General features: G+C 38.0%; 1 protein-coding gene across 2 annotated transcripts in view; it reads left to right on the top strand.

Moving 5' to 3' along the window:
- Positions 1–20119, top strand: part of LOC122134450 (protein phosphatase Slingshot homolog 1-like) — a 38114-nt gene extending 17995 nt beyond the window's left edge. For both annotated transcript variants that reach the window (XM_042753873.1, XM_042753875.1), the window contains 13 exons: positions 3873–3973; positions 8398–8462; positions 10707–10828; positions 10948–11016; positions 11269–11334; positions 12649–12843; positions 13324–13417; positions 13607–13735; positions 13945–13991; positions 14325–14471; positions 14564–14764; positions 15011–15704; positions 15788–20119. In XM_042753873.1, the coding sequence (XP_042609807.1) occupies positions 3873–3973; positions 8398–8462; positions 10707–10828; positions 10948–11016; positions 11269–11334; positions 12649–12843; positions 13324–13417; positions 13607–13735; positions 13945–13991; positions 14325–14471; positions 14564–14764; positions 15011–15704; positions 15788–16876 (3019 nt within the window). In that variant the 3' untranslated portion in view covers positions 16877–20119. The remainder of the gene's footprint in view (positions 1–3872; positions 3974–8397; positions 8463–10706; positions 10829–10947; positions 11017–11268; positions 11335–12648; positions 12844–13323; positions 13418–13606; positions 13736–13944; positions 13992–14324; positions 14472–14563; positions 14765–15010; positions 15705–15787) is intronic.
- Positions 20120–22476: the final 2357 nt, after the last annotated feature.

A 22476-nucleotide genomic window follows, 5' to 3' on the forward strand; every position in this document is an offset into this window, starting at 1 on the left:
TTTCTATGGTCATAGTTTTAACTTCTAAAATCCACACATTTTACATTTTTACAGCAAAATTGCATATAATGCAATGTTAAAACATGTACAGTTTTTTCACCATACATGCTGAAGTAACTCTTACAGTTAACCAATTAACAGGTTTTTGCACTATACTTTTTTTTTTTTAAAAATGTAACTTTTCACAGTGTATACTTTTTTATTATATTCATCAGGAAAGAAAATTGACAACTTTATATTTGTGGTGCATTTTTCAATCCAGATTTTCTACCAAAGGGCTGTTCATCTTACACCAGGTACCATGTATCCATCTGTGTCTGACTCTAAACATACAAGTGAAACGGGGACAGAGACGTTTTTAGAGCGGTTTTTCTTCTCAAAACTCTTACTCACATCATAATTACACTCTTTGAGATGAGTGAACTCAACTCAGGGCTTGTGTATCGTCATTTTCAGCTGTCATGACTCAATCCATCAGTCCAACGGTGCTGAGCTGCTTCCAGCCTTCACATAACTCACTTAGAGGGGCGGACAGAGAGAGAACGCAGCAGAAACAAAAGAGAGGAGGATGGAAACAAAAGCCTCTGTGATGTGCTGACACCCTTGAGGCCTTTGGAGGGAGGGTGAGAAAGTTGAAGAGGGGAATAAGAGAAAGGGAGGAGGAGGAAGTAGGAAAGAAATAAAGAGAAGGGTGAGGTGGGGGGTCGGGATACAATGTGAGTTTTGTTGCCGGTTGCTTATCATGTGATAGTTGTCCAGTCAGGAAAATGAGAGGGCTGAGTCAGCAAAGGGTCATAGCCACTGTAGGCCGAGAAAACAATGTTACCCCAAAATATTTTGGCTGCCCTAGACCATGATGGTTTTGAGTAGCCACTCCTAAATAGCCTACCCGTGATCTTTTTGAGTGTATGCTATCTATCTATCTATCTATCTATCTATCTATCTATCTATCTATCTATCTATCTATCTATCTATCTATCTATCTGTCTGTCTGTCTGTCTATATGTCTGTCTGCCTGTCTGTCTGTCTGTCTGTCTGTCTGTCTGTCTGTCTGTCTGTCTGTCTGTCAACACATATTGCATAATTATTCACACAAGCAGAACAGTCCTAATTACAGTTCTGTTTATAAACAGTTCTCTTATAAAAGAGAGTGACAACTTCATTGTTTAACTGATGTGACTGCTTTAAATATTCAGGAGAGTGATTTAGAGAGCGTGTTGACTTGATGTGTGCTGCATGAATGGAGCCACAGTCAACAACTAGTTATCTGACAAGTCACTGACATATATATGTGACCCTGGACCACAAAATCAGTCTTAAGTGTCAGTTTTGAATAAATAAGCTTTCCATTGATGTATGGTTTGTTGGCATAGGACAATATTTTGCCGAGATACAACTATTTGAAAATCACACCGTGTTCAGTCTAATTAATGTGAACCGTCCCTGCCCGGTTATGACAGACTGATAATAGACAAGAGTGTTTGCTTGACAGCTCAGTAATCTCTGCAAGATATTGAGAGCATTTCTCACCTTACCAGCTGTAGTCCTGTCTTTTCCCAGCACTGAGTTTCCATTTAGATTTACTTGTGCCACAGTGCATTAATAGTGAGCCTCAGGTGGTTCACATTTCTATAAATGTGTTTAACTGCATGTGAGGCTAATTACTGCAACACCTGAAATCACAGACCTAAAGCACCTGTCACGAGCATACAGGTGAGTGATGGTGAGATGGGTTAACTTGCAAAATTCAACCCCAGAGATGTAAAGATATGCAGTCATTGTTTATTCACAAAATGTTTTATATTTTATATTGATAGAATGGAAACATATACTGTATATTTATTGTATATACTGTTTATATTTACTGTATATTTATCAGAAACCCTCTCACTCTTATTTTATTGTGACTTAATAATAACATATTGTGATGTCTTGTCAGTTTTATATTCAAATTATAATATTGTGAAATATTATTACAATATAAAATACCATTTTGTTTTATTTTAATATATATTAAAAATGTAATTTATTTCTATTATGGTGAAGCTGAATTTTCAGTAGCCATTCCTTCACAAAACATTTTAAAATGATGTACAGTCGTGGCCAAAAGTTTTGATAATTACATAAATATTAGTTTTCAAAAAGTTTGCTGCTAAACTGCTTTTAGATCTTTGTTTCAGTTGTTTCTGTGATGTACTGAAATATAATTACAAGCACTTCATACGTTTCAAAGGCTTTTATCGACAATTACATGACATTTATGCAAAGAGTCAGTATATGCAGTGTTGGCCCTTCTTTTTCAGGACCTCTGCAATTCGACTGGGCATGCTCTCAATCAACTTCTGGGCCAAATCCTGACTGATAGCAACCCATTCTTTCATAATAACTTCTTGGAGTTTGTCAGAATTAGTGGGTTTGTTTGTCCACCCGCCTCTTGAGGATTGACCACAAGTTCTCAATGGGATTAAGATCTGGGGAGTTTCCAGGCCATGGACCCAAAATTTCAACATTCTGGTCCCCGAGCCACTTAGTTATCACTTTTGCCTTATGGCACTGTGCTCCATCGTGCAGGAAAATGCATTGTTCTTCACCAAACTGTTATTGGGTTGTTGGAAGAAGTTGCTGTTGGAGGGTGTTTTGGTACCATTCTTTATTCAAGGCTGTGTTTTTGGGCAGAATTGTGAGTGAGCCCACTCCCTTGGATGAGAAGCAACCCCACACATGAATGGTGTCAGGATGCTTTACTGTTGGCATGACACAGGACTGATGGGAGCGCTGACCTTTTCTTCTCGGGACAAGCCTTTTTCCAGATGCCCCAAACAATCGGAAAGGGGCTTCATCTGAGAATATGACTTTGCCCCAGTCCTCAGCTGTCCATTCACTATACTTTCTGCAGAAGATCAATCTGTCCCTGATGTTTTTTTTGGAGAGAAGTGGCTTCTTTGCTGTTTGCTGCCCTTCTTGACACCAGGCCATCTTCCAAAAGTCTTCGCCTCACTGTGCGTGCAGATGCGCTCACACCTGCCTGCTGCCATTCCTGAGCAAGCTCTGCACTGGTGGCACTCCGATCCCGCAGCTGAATCCTCTTTAGGAGACGATCCTGGCGCTTGCTGGACTTTCTTGGACGCCCCGAAGCCTTCTTTACAAGAATTGAACCTCTTTCCTTGAAGTTCTTGATGAACCTATAAATTGTTGATTTCGGTGCAATCTTAGTAGCCACAATATCCTTGCCTGTGAAGCCATTTTTATGCAGCGCAATGATGGCTGCACGCGTTTCTTTTTGCAGGTCACCATGGTTAACAATGGAAGAACAATGATTTCAAGCATCACCCTCCTTTTAACATGTCAAGTCTGCCATTCTAACCCAATCAGCCTGACATAATGATCTCCAGCCTTGTGCTCGTCAACATTCTCACCTGAGTTAACAAGATGATTACTAAAATGATCTCAGCAGGTCCTTTAATGACAGCAATGAAATGCAGTGGAAAGGTTTTTTTGGGATTAAGTTAATTTTCATGGCAAAGAAGGACTATGCAATTCATCTGATCACTCTTCATAACATTCTGGAGTATATGCAAATTGCTATTATAAAAACTTAAGCAGCAACTTTTCCAATTTCCAATATTTATGTAATTCTCAAAACTTTTGGCCACGACTGTATAGTGATAAATATATGTAAAATATATATATATATATATATATATATATATATGATATAAGAAAAAACCATATCTACAACTTTTAGGTCTCTGTGGGTTTTGTGGTATTACATTGAATGATATGTCATGCGAGCATGTGTTTTTTTTTTATTGTTGCCCACGTTTCTCACATTTTTTTCCTCTCTACCCTTTCTTTTGCTCTATCTTTTTCAGTCTAAGCGAGAGTTTCTTGATGGTCAAGGGGGCCGCTCTGTTTTTGCAGCAGGGCAGTTGTCCGCAGGGTCAGAGAGGTCATCCTCACCACAAACATGCAGGTGAGTCCATGTTTGCATTTGAGGGGTTTCTATGAAATTCATCTCCTTACATCACACTTTAGTGTGTTTCTGCCTTGTGTCAGCAAGTATACTTGAATTTTAATCACAGTACGGGCAATGTTATTTGGACCTCAATCCTTTATTAACTGTACTGTACTTCAGTTGTGTTGCTGCAGTTTTAAATTAATGACAATAACTGTTGGAGTTATAGTGTTTGGTGGAAATTATGGTTACCATAGTCATTTTTAAGAATGACTTTACTGCATGCTGTGTCTGTCGTGAGAGAGAAATTCAGAAATTTGGCAGCAGATGCTGTCCGGCTGATGGACAGACTCAGTGCTGGCTAAGCGTGTCCCAGACAAGTGTGTGTGTGTGTGTGTGTGTGTGTGTGTGTGTGTGGATTAGCCAGATTAGCAATTTAGCTCAGCACATTGGCACTGTGAGAACATCACTTCTTATAGACAGGGCACATGGAACATCTTTGTTTTATGTGCTTTTTGGTGGTTTTATGAGGTTTATGATGCAGCTATGTTAATACAGAGTTAACAGTTTTCCTGTTTGCTCAGAATTTTTTTTTTGTCCTTAAAATTTTTTATTATGTAAATATAATATAATATTTTTTGCTTACACTTTATATTGATGGTCCCCTTTAGACATTCTGTTGACTATATGGTAACTTGTCAACTAACTCTCATTAGAGTATTAGACTGTTAGGTTAGGGTTAGAGGAAGAAGTTGACATATTTATAAGTGTTAACAGATAGTCTAATAATACTCTAATGACTAGTGGTTGACGTGGTTGCAAAGTTACTTATAGTCAACAGAATGTCTAAAGGGAACCATCAAAACAAAGTGTTACCTTTTTAAAAAAAAATTTTTTTTTTTATTTAGCCTCTAATTTATGAGACAGTTGAAACGAGAAAGAAACATAAAGGTAGAGAGGCTGTTATACTTTCTGTGTAGGCACATACTTAACATTAAAAATATATTAGACATGCATACCAATAGTGGGGCATGTTTTGACATTATATGGGGTAAGTTGTCACAATCTGCCAGTTAAACAACCAATTATAGGTAAATGTTACAAGTATGTTATGCGAGTTATGAAAAACAACAGTTATTCATTAAACCGCAGAAATGTTAAAAGATTATAAAACCATTGTTTTGGCCAACAGAAATTGTAATTAATACATGTACGGCTTATAAAATGTGACAATTGTTTTACTCAACAAATATTGAAAAAATATAACGATATTGTGTTTTTAGTTTGGAGGACACAATTCACGAACAGTTTTTAACTACAGTAGTTTATACTACAGTACGACTATGATTTTAACTACAATACAAAGCCACTGCTAGAAAAACAAGCATTTGTGCAATTGATCTGAGACATTTAATTAGTCAATCAATTAAGGAATGTCATAAATGCACAAAAACAGATGTCCTAACCGCCATCCGTCCAGCACTTTCTAATAGTGTGAAATGTTGAATTTATTAAACATGCTAATTTAAAGGACATGTTTACTGCTAAACAGAAGGGTGTACATTTGCTCCAGGCAAATTTAATCTGTTATGAGAGAAACTAAACACTATGCAGACACAATAAACCCTCAAGCTTTATGCATGCACTGACTATCACAACAGAATTAGACTGACATTTTTTCCTGTTATGAACCCCTAATATTATCAAGCATCTGTTTTGTCAGATGTCTAATATTATACTGTCCCCTGACTTCTTGTTTGGGACATGAAGTTTCGATTTGACTGGTTTGAACGCATCAGTAGTGCTTATCACAAGGGAGTTGTTGCAGGTTTGACAAGCGGTTTTGTGTTTACATATTGTCTGACCTCAGGGCACATGGGCTTGGAGCTTCGCTTGAGTCATGAGCTTTTTGTACATTGTACGAATAATAACTCAACTGCCCATCAGTCACAAGAGGAACAAGACAAAGACTTCCTAGAAGTGACTTACTGTACGCAGACAGTCTAGAAGATCTGGAATTAGATTACAAGAATTAAAAGATTTGTAAAAAGTACAATTGCATCACAGCACTAAAAGGTGGAGAAGTCAGCTGTCTCTACTGCGAAACTGCGGATGTCTGTGTTAGACTAGACGATGTAGGGTTTCTCTTCCTCTGTAACAGTCTAGGTACAAAATGTTCTCTGACAGTGAGAAAAGCTCAGCTTTTTTTCCTCAATAAGACCTTCTTACATTTTTTGCTACAATCCTTGGTACTCATTTTGAATGTAAATAAAGCTCTAATCTTCTCTCCATGCTGACATCTTTAAATATCCTTGCTTTTAGATGTTGATGACATAGATTTCTATCTTATTTTGGTCCTGCTAATGTTGTTGTTGTTGTTGTTGTTGTTTTTGACGTCATCAGTCACCTCTATTTGCATTCCCATGGTGCCGGCAACCCAGACAAGTCAAAAAATAGTATCAGTGGTGATTTATTAAACACTGTCCAACTTCCTAAGGCAAGATACACCATAAATATTTGCAAGTGGATTCGCACCTCTACTGCTCGTCTTTTTGAATGAAACAATGAGATAAAGGAAAAGTTCTTCAGAGTCCAAGTAAAGCATAAAGGCAATTAAAAAGGTCATATCATGAGGAATTGCATTTTTCTTAATCTTTTGAGATGCGTTCAATGTACGTATGAAAATACACTACCTTTCAGAAGATCGGGGTCGGCACAATCATTTTGTGTTTTAGTAGGAATTCGCCTTTTAAACTCACCAAGGTAAGGTACAGTAAAACCAGTAATATTGTGAAATGTTACTACAGTACAATTTTCTAGATTAATATAGCCTATTTTAAAAATGTAATTTTTTTTTCTATGATGGCAAAGCTGAATTTTCTGCGTCTATGGCACATGATCCTTCAGAAATTATTTTTTTAAAAATGCTGATTTGGTTTAAATGTTTAAAATTACTTTGTTTAAGTGAGTGCAATTTTGAAAAGAGATAAAATGTGTGTTGACCTTATATTAAATTATTTTTGTGAGTAGATTTGTTTAAGACTGAGGTCTAGAATACTTTAATTTTAACCACATCAAATTTCAGTGACAGTCACAGGGATGTGGCTCATCGTGACAAAACTCCTGAAATTAAATGATGAATCGCTGCCAAAATCATAACTGGTGGAGAAAACTGTGTGTCAAACTGTGCTCAGTCGTTTAGAATAATCATTAAACTAATAGCTCATCCAGAAATGCAAATTCTGTCCTAATTTACTCATCCTCATATTGTTACAAATTTGAATGCCTTTTCAGCAAAGCAAAAAGTGTTTTTTGTTGTTGTTGTTGTTGGTGTACTGGTCACTCTTTTCCAGGCACTCACAGTGAATTGGGAACTATAATGAGATATAGCTCTGATCAAAGCTGTGCTCCGAGATCCTGCGCTGCCTTAGCTATTCTCTTACAGATCAATTTTTATCAGATAAGCATGTAAAGTTATGTAAATACTTTGCATTGAGACTGAGAAGACAAAGGGGCTCGTTTTGTTGGAGGAAAAATGTACCCTGTTTTTTTTTCTTTTATGTCCTGAATGCAAAGCAGCCAATAAACCACAGACTATGTCATCTGTTTTGTTGAGTCTACATGACAGGCTTTGGCTCTTAAGCTTTGAGTTTATATGGTTTTCACATTTTTGGCTTTGCTCTTCTTAACCTGCTCATACACTTTGATTGGCCTCCCACACGTCCTACACCAGTTACATGATAGCTTCATGGATTCTGCCAAAACTTACACAAGTAGGAGGAGCTTTGTTTGTGTAGGAACGCACCACAGTCAGAGGTCAAAGGAGTTAGTCTGTCTATGTGAAAGGAGGAGAATGAAATTTAAAAAAGATCTTGTGTTTCCAAGACTTGGTTTCTCTTATTGACTTGCATTAAAAGGGGAGGGACTAGATTAAGATTTATAATTATTGAAATCTTTGGCACAAAGGGTAGAACTTATTTACACACACCTGATCACAATGCAGCCAAAAGTCACTTATTCATGTCAAGCTTTATCATTTATTTTAAATATGATTATCTGAGATATGTAAATATAAGAAACAACTCCTTTTTCATGTATCTTTCCACATTACCTCTGTGTATGTGTACACTTTGTTCTCTGGAATATCGTAAAATCAGCAGAGCTATAAAAATGTTAATTGAAAGCATACTGTTATCTTCCCACCCAACATATAAAGACTGATTTGAATCACTCATCAGGCATTCTTCTTGGCTCAGCTTCTCTTATAAACCTTGACTTTTATACTCACCCCATATGACATCACCGTTAGTTATCTTGTTTACTTTTATGGTTGTTTTTCTTCAATAGATTTTCGTTAAGGGTTTGAGACGCCGCTGGTGTCAATGTAAACAAAGTAGTTGTCATAGTTTTGTTTGGACTGTAATGATGGTTTCACTCAACAGGTGACTTACCTCAGCATCTACAGGTGATGATCAACATTCTTCGCTCTGAAGACCGCATCAAATTGGTGAGAGAACACACATTGTCAATGACTAACATTTTGGCAGTAAGTTATATGCAGTCAGGCTGAATGGGATTCGTTGTCAAAGTGTTGCCTGAAGACTGTTTTCTTTTCTATTAAGGCTTGTTAAAATGTCATACCTGCTGTTTCAGAAGGTTCCATGATGAAATCTGTATTAATACTAGTGTCAATCACCTGTGATGTGTCGATTACTGTGCATGCAGCTGCATTTATCTTCAAAAAGAACATTCTGTCACTATTCACTAAACCTCATGACATTCCAATCCCAAAACAACAAAGTAACGAAGCATCGATGACCTGTGGTGGCAAAAATTTATAGTTTGAGAGGATTGGTGGGATCATGGGTTATAAAAAATGTCAAATTTTAGTCTGTTCCTCACACAAAGCAATGACTTTAGAATAGTGCTTCTCAAACCAGGGGCCCAGGGCCCACTGGAGGGCATCGCCACACTTCCATGGTTGCCCAAATTAAGTAAAAATATTTCAAAAATATTTATAATATTTAATAACATTAACACAATTGTATTTAAGATCCTAAAACACTAAAAACAAAGTTGTACATCATTAAACTGACATTATTTGAGTTTATATATATTAGGGGTGCTCCGATCAGGATTTGTGAGGCTGATCGCCGATCATAGAAAGCAGTATCTGCCGATCCAATCACCGATACCGATCTTTTTAAAGCCTTCTTTTTATCATGTAGTATTATTTATAGTGATGATCCAATCAAGATTTTTTAGACATTTATTCAGGGCCTGAATTTTATTTTTGAAAATTACTTCCTTTCTTAGGTGACTCTTGTGAGAGGATTTTTTTAAATAGATATTTATCTCACCTAAAGGTTTGATCATGCACTGTATTTTTGTTTTTACAATCATGTAATTGTTGCACAATAGCTTACACGGTGCTAGCCTGATTTTGTGAGCTGTATGTGAGGTTCACACATACTCTGTTTGTAGTGTGTATGTAGTCCATGTGTGGTACAGAAGCAGCACAAACTGTGCTTTCATACAGGAGTCTACTCCTGATCCATGGCTGTTTGACACAAACACCACAATTATCCATTTTTAAAATTTTAAATCTAAACATTGTTACTTAAAATGCTTTTTCAACATTGTGTTTCTTTTTTACAAAGTACAGTAATACAATCTTTCATCAGTTATTCAATGCTTTTTACTTTTAGATTTATATATTTAGTTTCTAAAGCAAAACATTTAAACTACTTTTTTTTTTACGTTATCACAAACATTCTAAATTAAAACTTACCATTGACAGAAACAGTCAGCTCTACTGCCTTTTCTTTTGCATTTAAATCTTTATTACAAGCAATCCTGCTGTTCATTAAGAACTTTAAAATTATTGCCTTGTTTATCTAAAAGTGTTCTTTCCTTTAAACATAGACAAAAACCATAGCCTATGTGTTGGCTGTGAAACACAGTATACTTTAATTATATGCATTTATGGTGTAATTTCTACTTTTTGTGTCATTGCATGTTCATATTTACCGCAAACAATGCGCTGTTACTTTAATTCAGCGCGTGCAGTGCAGCAAAAAATAGACTCGATGCGGAAACGATCTCTGCACTGCTGCAGACCCACTGCTCCTAAACGCAACCGTGTGAAATTTGAAATTTTTTCAAATTGCTTCATCAGTTATTTAATGAAGAAATATGAATTGTACCTCACCTAAAGCATTATAATTATTTCACCATTGCCGGACAGAGACTGAGACGGTGCCGCTGCATGTCATGCTAAACATCTCACGGCAGGCGTGTCATCAGCTTGTGTGTATGTATGTATGTATATATGTATATATATATGTATATATATATATATATATATATATATACACACACAATTTATTTGTTTTATTAGGCGAATAGGAGAGGTATTGAATACTGTTTGACAGTGAGGGACCTTGGAGTCAAAAAGTCTGAGAACCACTGCTTTTGAAGAGTTAATATATAGTGCACAATGTTTGACGAGCCTGACAGACATATGGTAAAAAGTTGCGTAAAGATTCTTCAAAATGCTTTTGTTGTCTTACATAGAGAAAGATGACATGAGGGTGAGTGAATAATGACCAAATTTTACATTTTCAGGTGATCTGTTCTACTATTCAGTATGTTAATGTGTTTAATATATTGTGCTTTTGCCTGTATATGTGTTTATGTGGGCCCAGTTTTTACACAAACCAAACTTGTGTCAATCAACTGTGATCCGCAGGCAGTGCGGTTAGAGAGCGTGTGGTCGGACCGTGTGCGGTACATGGTGGTAGTCTACACAAATGGCCGTCAAGACACTGAGGAAAACATCTTGCTGGGCATGGACTTCAGCAACAAAGACAGGTAACTTAAAAATCAAATACAGTTGTATCATCAAACAGACAAGTTTAAGAGTTTTTTTTTTTACCTCCCGCAGGGACATTACGTTAAGTCAAATAAGGGAGTTTTTCTTTCATTTACAGTAAGAACTGCTCTATTGGGATGGTGCTGCCATTGTGGAGTGACACCAAGATTCATTTAGATGGTGATGGGTGAGTACTGCCCCCTCTGGATATGGAGAGAAAATGCTGCTGCTGGTCTGATGACACTTCAAATTTTGATGCACTAATGTAGATAACGTGGATTATGTTAAATTCATTTGTCAACAGAAAATGAAGACAATGACAATATTATACAATATAATATTGAAGTATTTCTTATTTTTTATTGTTATTTAGAGAGGTTGTAGTTCTGTTGTAATGATGTATGATGGCCTTATTTAACCTCTCTTCCCATGTCTCCAGGGGCTTCAGTGTGACTACTGCCGCGCACACACACATCTTCAAGCCAGTGTCAGTCCAGGCCATGTGGTGAGAAAGTAGCATCAATAAATAATGAGCTAGTGCAATTTAAACTCACATTTCAGTTTGTAGTGGAAATGCTAATATATAGAATGACTTGTTTTCATGTTCTATATTGGGTCTTGTTGGGTCACCTTTTTCTAGTTTTACTTGTTAAACCTGATTTAAAATAAAATATAAGATAATAAAATAAATCAACTAAAAAACTTCAGACAATCACTCAGAACTGCTATTTTAACAGTATTTCATGTTATGATAAATCCTACAGTCATCTCTCCCAATCAAGTTAAAGGGTTACTCCACCCAAAAATGAAAATTTTGTAATTAATAAAGACCGTGAGGCTTGTGACTGTCCCATTGACTGCCTAGTTAATTACACTGTCAAGGTCCAGAAAAGGATGAAAGATCGTCATCAGAGTAGTCCATCTGCCATCAGTGGTTCAACCGTAACGTTATGAAGTGACGAGAATACTTTTTGTATGCGAATAAAACAAAAATAACGACTTTATTCAACAATTTGTCTCCTCTGTGTCTCTCCGCATCACTGTAACAACATTTTGGAGAATATCCGCTGAATGGAAACTCCGTAGGCTATTCTGTGTCAGCCGCGACACAAGGATACGTTTTTTGTGTGAATTTACGCTTTAATTTGAATGAAAACAGCGCATCTGTGCAGCGCGGCTGACACAGAATAGCGTATGCAGTACCATCTCGTCGCTTCATAACGTTACGATCAGTCACAAGCCAACTGGTTTTCATCCAAAATATCTTAAATTGTGTTTCCGAAGACGAACGAAGCTTTTACGGTTTGGAACAACATGAAGGTAAGTGATTCATAACAAAACTTTCATTTTGGGGTGGAGTATCCCTTTAAATAATTTTTTCCAACGCGAGCCTTTGTCTACTTGGCTGGGTGAATTTGTGCTCTTGTTTGTTACTGGGTAAAAAAAAAAAAAAAAAAAAAAAAAAAACAATTCCTCGGGGGGTTGAAAATGATGTGAGTGGACTGTTTTTCAGATGTTCACAGGTGCTTTGGGAGTTTGACATCCTTAAATATAATAGAGCTCCACACTGCCATCTAGTGACTCCTTCACAAAAGTACTGTGGCTGTAACATGGTAGAGTGAATATCAGATCACCAGATGGTATTTGATGTAAACCATGTTTAAAGTGACGATGTGACTGACCAATGTCAGTTTACTTCACTCAGATGGGATACAGTTTGATCTATTTTAAGATCACATCATGATCATTTAAACTCATTACTGAGACAAACTGTACAGGTCTCTCCTTCTTGCTCACCTTTAACCTGCTTTTCCTTTAGGTCAGCACTGCAGATTTTACACAAGGCATGTGAGGTGTCACGAAGGTACAACTATTTCCCTGGAGGCATGGCACTCACATGGATGGGGTACTATGAGAGCTGTATCAGCTCCGAACAGAGCTGCATCAACGAGTGGAATGCCATGCAGGACCTGGAAACATTGCGACCCGACTCTCCTGCAGTCTTTGTTAACAAGTGAGTGCAAACCCTGAAAGCCCAGAGTCCTTTGCACTTGTGAAACCCACCAGCAGATTTAAATGAACATTTTGATTAGTTTTTTGGAATGGATTTTTTTTTTTTGTTTTATTCTTTTGTGACCATGCACTGAGACCATGCACAAAAGCCAGACATATTTGTTAAATGTTGTCACAGTTTAATCTAATATTTGATGTTTAATAATCAGTGGTCATCTGCATCTATTTTTCTTTTCTGGCTTTTTTTGTATGTTTTTTCATACATCCTTTATATATTTTTTTTCTTTTTTATTTGGAAAAAAAGAATGGTAGAGCTATAATGAAACAATACATGTTTTATCTCTTTATTTTATAAATGTAATTTTGACTTTATGAATAATAATAATAATAAAGCAAATAAATAAAATGGGTTCCCTTCACCTTTAAATGATGCTCTTTCTTGAACCCTTGATTTAGGTTGTGTTATGTTTCTGTTCCTCAGGCCAACAGAGAGGGAGAGAACAGAATGTTTAATCAAAACTAAACTCAGGAGTATCATGATGTGCCAGGACCTTGAAAATGTCACGTCCAAAGAGGTCAGCATGAAATGCAGACAGTGCAAAATCTGATCATAAGTGGTCACAGGAGACACAGGACCCTGCAATGTGTCTCGGCTGACCTCTTGTGTTCAGATTGTCTGAGATGGATCTTAATAGTAGGTGTGAACAGGGTTTAAAACAGAACATTTACTGAGATTAAGTCAGTGATGTTTGTTTTTCCTTTAGATTCGTAGTGAGCTGGAGCGACAGATGAACTGCAACCTAAAAGAGTACAAAGAGTTCATTGACAATGAGATGCTGCTTATTCTTGGGCAGATGGACAAAGCCACGCTCATCTTTGACCATCTCTATCTGGTTAGTGCTGCTTTTATCACACCTGCCAATTCCCATTGTCCCTTTCCCCTAGGTCACCCTACCCCAAGATAAATAAATAATTAAGCAAGGAAATTGTATTTTTTTTATATAAAAAGCTCGTTAGTTCTATAGCAGGACAGATGATTTTTGTCAGATATGAGGTGCAAATTTACCTAAAAAGCATGTAATTTGCCTTGTTAATCTTTCAGGGTTCTGAATGGAATGCTTCAAATCTGGAGGAGCTTCAGGAAACTGGGTGAGTTTTACTTCTACCTTTACTGACATCCACAGCTTGTTTTCTTCCCATGCTGTTGTTTCTCTCAACATACTGCTTCTTTAAATGGGTTAATGTTAGGTAAAGGTGAAAGTTTAAGGTGAGTGTGTATCATATCACCTCTTAAAGGGCAACATTTTCTCCTGTTTCAGATAAAGTTCAGAGTAAATTCGTAAAGCCGTTTCTTTTTACAGCAAGAAACAGGGTGTGTTTTTAGTACCTGATGTAAGGAATAAGAATAAATTTGCATGCATATGGTTTTTAATTGTTTTCCAGATGTAATTTATGGGATCTCTAAATGTATTGCTGTTTTAGGGTGGGCTACATCTTAAATGTCACGAGGGAAATAGATAACTTTTTCCCAGGAACATTTTGCTACCACAATGTCCGAGTGTATGACGACGAGGCCACAGACTTACTGGCTCACTGGAACGAGACCTACAACTTCATTGTCAAAGCAAAGTAAGGCTCTATTTTAGATTTCTTTAAAAATAAGCAACATACTTGACTCTTTCAATGTGAATTTTTACACCTTCATGTTCTGTACTCTGCAGAAAGAATCAGTCCAAATGCTTGGTTCACTGTAAGATGGGCGTAAGCCGCTCGGCCTCTACGGTAATAGCATATGCCATGAAAGAGTACGGCTGGTCTCTGGAAAAAGCGTATAACTTCGTCAAACAGAAGCGCAGTATCACCCGTCCCAATGCTAGCTTCATGAGACAGCTGGCGGAGTATGAGGGCATACTGGATGCCAGGTATAAGAGAAATTTCCTATATTATTGGACAGTAGTTTGGTATGTGTATTTCTAGTTAAAAGTTCACCCACAAATCTAAAATTCTGTTATTTAGTCGTACACATTTCTAAGGTGGAAAAAAAGATGTATCTTTTTCATACAATGAAACTAAATTGGGTCCCATGTTGGACCCCATTTGAATTAGAATTTTTGGGTGAACTTTCCCTTTAATCCTTTTTTAACCCTTTCTATACTTTTTCCCTTCAGTAAGCAGCGTCATAACCGTCTGTGGCATCCCGATTCTGATTGCGATCACCCTGATTGCCAGCAAGCAGCTGCCCCTTGCTGTGTGAACTCCGAGACTGTGGATCATGTCACCCCAGACCCCACAAACCCCAGGGTTACTGTATGCTGTGAGCCTACCGCCCACTCCTCTCCAATTAGCTTAGATCTGGACCCCGGCCACCCGCAAAACTACCACTACTACTTCCGTCGCCTGTCAGACTCCGCCCTCGACAGTGAACCTTCCACGCCGATCCATGCACCGCCTCTGGGGGATGTAGATCGCGTCTACATCGAGGTTGCAGATGTGGAGCAAGATGCGCTTCTTGATGATGAAACCTTTGAGGGGCGCGAAGGCCTTCCTTTATCACAGTTCAGTGTTCCAGGAGAAGGCACAGCCGCTCAGACCTGTTCTCGAGGGGCGGAACCTCTGGAGGAGCTACGTCTACGGTTGGAGTTCAGCACAGTGGAAGAAGAGGATGAGGAGGAGGCTCAGAAAGAGCAGGCTGAAATGGAGGCATTAGCAGAGGGAGCAAAGAAAGGAGATGGGAATGACAGAGGACGGCAAGATAGTGAGGAGTTGTCGAATGAAACAGGGATTGAGCTTGCAAATTTGAACCATTTGTGCAATGAGAACTCCAACAACAACAACCACCTCAGAACGCAACAAAATCTCACTGTGAGTATCTCACATGATTCTGTCACAGCACCATTACATATTAGTTGCATTGCATTTGATTTTCCTTGTCTTTTCTTGTTCAGGAAAGTGCCCATCTAAAGCAGGATGCTAACCAGAGGATTTCTCCTGGATCGTCATTTGTTTCCAAGCCCACTCAGGATGCTTTGTTGGAGGCTAACAGACAAGGCCTTGCCCTTTTACCCATCAGCAGTGTGCCCAGTATCTCAATTCAGACACAACCCTGTGCCAACTTGTCCGTGACAGCCAAGAATGGCAAACTTGCCTCAGATTTGTGCCTTGATGCCAATGCAATGCCCTTAGGGCATAAAGATAAGCCAGAAAGCAAATCTCTTGACCAAGTAACTGATAACCGGACAATACTGTTTGAAGCCAAAGGGGAAGGAGATTCTGAACAGAAAGAGATTGGTGCACAGGGTTCCTCTGCTCTACTCAGGAACGAAAGAGAGATAAAGGGTTTGGAGAAGGCGGAGGCGTCTTGTTCTCCACAACAACAAGAGAGTCTGGTACAGCTGCAACGCTCCGGCCTTGTTCGCCGCCGAAAAGAGCGCTTGGAAAAACTTTCCGGTCTCTTTCAGGAGCGTGCACGTGCAAATGAGCAACAGGGAGCTGGTTCAAGCAAATCTGAGGATGCAATGAACAATTCCAGTGATTCAACCGGCACTCTCAACAGGCCGATTGGAACACGGGCAGATCTCACTACCGAAGTGGCAGTGCCACTGACGAATGAGGCCTTGTTAGCAGTCCTCGGCTCGGGTGGTTTGACGCCAGTCTCGTCCCCGCATGGCTCCACGCTCACCCGCAGCTCCAGCAGCGACAGCCTCCGCAGTGTCCGTGGCAAACCGGGCCTTGTGCGTCAACGTACGCAAGAAATCGAAGCCCGGATGCGACTTGCAGGACTTACTGTACCTTCTCGACTGAAGCGCTCCAACTCAATCGCCAAACTGGGCAGCCTAACCTTCTCGTCTGAAGACCTGTGCTCGGCGTGCTCCTCTGATGCAGGGACCCTTCTCATGCTCTCTTTGTCCCCAGAACCCGAGAATTCACTCAGCCCGGAATGGGCCAGACCTTGGCCCTCTTCCATCTCCTCAACCTCCACGAACATGGAGGTCTTCAACCAAGGTGAAGCAGGACCTGAAGAGCCCAAGAGCTGACAGCAGGAGATCCAGCTTCACCTGTAGTTCTGCAACAATGTTACTCTGAGATATTTATATTTATGTTTTTTAAACATTTCAGCCACTTGAGAACATCGGCCATTCAAAGAACAGTGAATGTGAGTGGAAGAGTATCTTCTACAAAAAAATTGCTTTGTGTTATAAATATAAGCATAACATTCAATGAATAGGTATCCACAATCTTCTGGACAGGCTTTCGTTGCATGGAACCCGAATGGATGTGTATTGCACTGACTGATGAACAGTTGACAAGGTTTTCACTTCTCTTCCTCTCTGCTGTTCTGAAGCAAAATAAGCACTCGCCATCCCAGCGGCCATTACTTGAAAGCATCAAATTAGACTATTGTGTATGGTTTCCATCAGCCCACCCATTTATCGCACCATAAATCACCTTATTTGTGGCCCTGTATGAGTCACAGATTCCTTCAGACATGGTCACACATTTGAAAAGGGTTTTCAAATCATACACCCTGCTGTGTTCTCGCTTCCTGGCTGGATGGTAAAAGGAAATGGACTCTTTGCAGTGATTAGAAAAGTTCTTTGTGTGCTGATGGACTTTTTTTATCATTCACAGAGCACTGATGATTCACTCACAGGTTTCAAACTAATACCTCATACCAGTACAGTACTGTTCATAAGCCAGGCAGATAACGAAACAGGAGGACTGGCAGCACTTTAGTGTTTGCACACAGCGCAGAGTGTGTGGAGACTCATTGGGAAAGAGGAGATCTGTTTGGGATTCTTCTTTCGGATACTTGATGAGGGTGATGAAAGAAAATCAGAGGCGACTTCAAGCTGCTGTTCTCCTTCCACTGAAATGTTCATACATGCAGTTGCTATTCTTATGAATGTGACTGTCCATGTTGCTGTCAAAATAGCAGTAGGGCTTTTGGGTAATGTTTGGGTTACTATTACTGTTACAGTCTCTAATAGCACATACATGTACTTGTAAAGATTTAATATCAACAGGAGCTCCTCCACTGTAGTTTCTCTAGCAGAGCAGCTTCTCTGTGTTTCCAAATGGGATATAAATCAGTCATTTACCCAGGTAAAGAACGACTGTTATTTGTTACATGTTATGGCTCTACTGTTCTAACTCGTTGTCCTGTTTGTACTTGCTGTCAGTTTTCCATAATGAAATCAAAGTAAGGCAGATTGGCCTTTTGAACCAAATCTATACAGAAGCAGAACTGAAGAATGCTCTGAAACAAGATAAGATAACACTTATAAGTCAACAGCTGTTCACCTCGGAGTGTGTGTATCTGTATGGGAAAATCTCATATAAAGCATATCCAGGTTACATTTTGCCCCTGAATCAAAAGAGAAAAAATAAGAAATTATATTTTGTATTTAGGAACTGGAATTATATTTTTATTATCATTTTACTTTTATTTCTTTAATTCCCATTACCCACAATCATGATTCCCTTTAGATTCTGATGAATGCAGTGCTATAAAAATACTGTAGTACAATTATACAAAATTTTTTAAATTGGTATAAAATAAAAGCCATACAACAGATATTAGAATTTATAAATCAATAATATATAATTTTTCAATATAGTAAAAAGAAGCGACATTATTTAAATTGAAAATCAATTGGGGGGAAAAAAAGGAATCATTTTTAACATATAAGCAAATAATTGTTTCTTAATTTTGATTTTATAGATTTTATTTGATATTTGGGTTGGAAAATGTCCCAGACGTGTTCTTGACAGTGAGATTTTCCTTTGTGTGTTTGTTTCTTTGACACTTGCCATACCAGTTTATGTGATCACAAAAGCTTTGATAAATGCACCAATCCAGCTCTTTTATGACATTTGTTCATGTTTAAGTGTCAGTAGGCCTTTATTTACCAATCAGTTGGCCAATTAAAGCTTGAGTTGAAGTACTTGAGGTTTATTATGCAGCATACTTTTCCAGTATTTTTTAAATTGATTTTGTACACGCATCTATGCTACCACATTGAGTTTGAACAACGGAAATGTGAAGTTTGCGAGTGTGTTCGAGTGAGCATTGCCTTGCACAGCGGCTACACCATTACTGTGAACTATTTTGAACACAATACCCTTTCAGAGAACCCGTGTGCACTTTGATGTTAAAAACATGAGCAGACTCATAGTATACACACGGTCTCCACCTCTACACACACAGAGCAATACACTGTATTTAAATATGTACGTTGGCCATATAACAGAATTTCTGGGAGTTCATGGTACTTGCATCTAAAAGTCAACTTGAATCCGTTCTCCTGTCCTTTAGTAGATGGTTGCCTGAATGATTTTGGTTGACTGAATGAGTATCAACACTATTTAATCTTTCTTCTGGGCCCTGAATATAAAAACTGAGAGGAGAAATAAGCCAGAAAGCTGTTTAGTGTCATGAACAGTTACTTGCATCCTTCTTAAATGTGCCCCAAACCCTCTTCCTCTCGCTGAAGCCATTTTGTGTCTGATGCCATATTGAGGTAAAATCTGAATCAGAAATTACAGATTAAATGTTATTGGTTGCCTGCATTGTCTTGTGTCATCAACATCAAGTGCCTTACCCAGAAGGACTGGAGGCAGTGTTCTGTGGTGACTCCCATTTGATAATGTTGCCAGTTAAGGCAAAGGCCATTGGGTTACATGGGCACATTTTAAAGCTGGCAGACATTTTCTTGTTGTACACTCCTAAATTTTATTGTTGTATTAGAGAAAATAGAAACGTATCATTGATACGTGGCATTATTTCCTTTTAATTAATGAGGAAGACATTGCAAACTCATAAAAGCTGTTAGAGTTGCCAAGTTTTAGAGGGTTTTCCTTTTCCAAAGGAGCGAGGAAAGATTTTATGCTATTCAAGTATGAAGTGATAACCAAAGTTATGCATTAAGGATCAATATTAAAACTGCTGTAGATTCAAGCTATTTGCTTGGGAGAGATTGTGATAGTGGCTTTTTTTTCAGAATGTTACACTGGTCTGTTTCCAAATCATCCATTGACTTTCCTCTAGTTGGATATTGGGCCTCTTTTTTGTGAATTAGCAATGCTGTTTCAAAAAAAAGTTGTGAGTGCTCGCTCCTCATTCTTCCACCATTGTAATCGCTATTAAGTATGCAGTAATTTTGTCCTTTGTACTGCAAATTTGCTGTAGTTTCAATGCATATTGCACTTTGTACATTTTTGTTGAGATGATGTACTGTATGTGTTTATTATGGGAATAAACTTTTTCTTTTAATCTTTATTGTTTTCCTTGTCATGTTTGCTACATTTACTGACAAAGTACTTTAAAGTACTGGGTTCTGATTGGTTAAAGGCTTTTTGGTATAGTATTCTGACATCACAGGGTGGCATCTGTGCTCTGTCAGTATATTCTGGCATGGTTGTGCACTTATGTAACTACAGGCTAAACCTCCCTGCACACGTGACGTCAGAGTTTTACTGAGGCTGTAGGAAAGACAACAAAATATGTTGATTTGGCACTTAAGAAATGTTTCTTATTAATATTTTTGCACAAAAAATTATATTAATATTAAAATATTTTTAGGAGTAGCTGATAAATAGAAAATTCAAAAGAACATAATTTAATTTAGAAATCTTTTGGAACATTATAAATGTCTTTTTTTTTTGTCCAATTTAATGCATCCTTGCTGAATGACAATTTCTTCAAAAAAATATTACTGACTTCATACTATATTTATGTGTGTGTATTATATGTATTATTTAAATATATATATTACATTTTTTTAATAATTGCCACTTGGTTTGACATTCTGTTATATAATGCAGTGTCATTCTTACATTTTTAAGTGTCGTTTAAGTGCCCAAATACTTTCTAAGGTCTGTAAAATACCATAATAGTCACCTGTTTCTTCCACAGCAGCCTGCAATTCTAATTCTGTGTGGCCTGTTTTCTCTCTTCAACCTCTGTGTCTGGTGAACTGTGTGCTGAAGTCATTTCTCCTTTATTATTATCTGAGAGAGAACAAGAGCATCCTGTTCTGATCGTTGACATGGCAACCAGTCGCATAACAGGGAGATTTATAAGTCTTAGTTTCTTTGTTTTTGCAGCTTCTTTTCTGGCAAACTTTGTCATTATCTCTACAGGATCTCTACTCCCCCCAACTTGTGAATCATATCAGGAAACTTCCACTAAACTTTGACTGTGGTGACTGGTACACGGCTGTAATACTGATAGGGTGGTACCATACTGATACCATGCTCCCCTCACTTCCTGTATCTTACCATGACTATCAGTGTCTCAGTCTACACAAGAGCTCCAGTACTTTAGTTTCCTTTAAGGTTATTGATATTTTGAGAGAAGCAAAGAGCCCCAAGACAGTCTCACTACGACTTTGTATCATTGGTTGATTTCCATCAAAGAAATTTCCATCAAGAGTGTCAAAAGTCAAATGTTTTATTAATTTCCATCAAAGAGTCCAGCTCAAAAAAAATACTATTAATACTATTAAGTCAAATGTTTTATTAGGCACAGTTCACCAGAAAATGAAAAACTTGTCATTTACTCAGCCTCATTTTGTTTCAAACCTGTCTTTCTTTTTTGTGGAACATAAAATGTTTGGTTGATCATGTTGATATATTCCATATCGAGGATTGTCAAACTCCAAAAATTAATAACACCTATTAAAACTATTTCAATTCTATTTAAGTCATATGATCTTGTGTGAGAAATGGACCCAAACTAAAGTTATTCTCTGAAAGTCTTTGACATGGCTGCCAAATCTCATTCATGAGTCATGAGATATGTCTGTTAAAAGACACACAAAATTCAATGACATCATTTGCTGACATCAAAAAAAATAAAGGTTCTAAAAGGGCATTTCTATACAGCGATGCAATAGTCAAGTCGCCTTTATTTATACAACGCTTTATACAACACAGATTGTCAAAGCAGCAGAGGACAATAGAAAACAGTTTATCAGTTAAAGTCAGTCCATTGTTGATTCAGTGATGTCACTGTACAGCTCAGTTTAGTTATCTTCCTATGGTGTCTGTACAGTGAAGTCAAAAATGTTGCCAGAAATTGTGTCCCCAACTAAGCAAGCCAAAGGCAACAGTGGCAAGGAACCAAAACTCCATCGATGACAGAAATGGAGAAAAAAACCTTGGCGGAAACCAGGCTCAGTCGGGGGGCCAGTTCTTCTCTTGTCAGACGAAGCCAGAATGGTGTACATCAGGTGTTATGGGAAGTGTTCCCAGTTCCAGTTAACCTAATTAATGCAGCCTAACAATTGTTTAATGGATTTGAATTATAAAAAAAATATTGTGTTATGTGTATGCTAGGTTAAAGAGATATGACATAGTGTGTCTGTCTCCCGAACAAAGCAATAGGAAATTAGTCATCCAGTATCAGATATGCACTCTGTTAGTTTTGCGAATTGGTATGTTTCATCAGGCCGCAAAGAAATATAGAGCTGAGTATCATCAGCATAACAGTGAAATCTAACACCATGTTTCCTGATGTTAGCTCCCAAGGATAGCATGTAAATCTTGAAAAGCAATGGTTCTAGTACTGAGCCTAGTGGTACTCCATACTGCACTTGTGAATGATATGATACATTCACTGCTACGAATTGAT

Source organism: Cyprinus carpio, chromosome A5 (genome assembly GCF_018340385.1).
Source record: "Cyprinus carpio isolate SPL01 chromosome A5, ASM1834038v1, whole genome shotgun sequence".
NCBI lineage: Eukaryota > Metazoa > Chordata > Actinopteri > Cypriniformes > Cyprinidae > Cyprinus > Cyprinus carpio.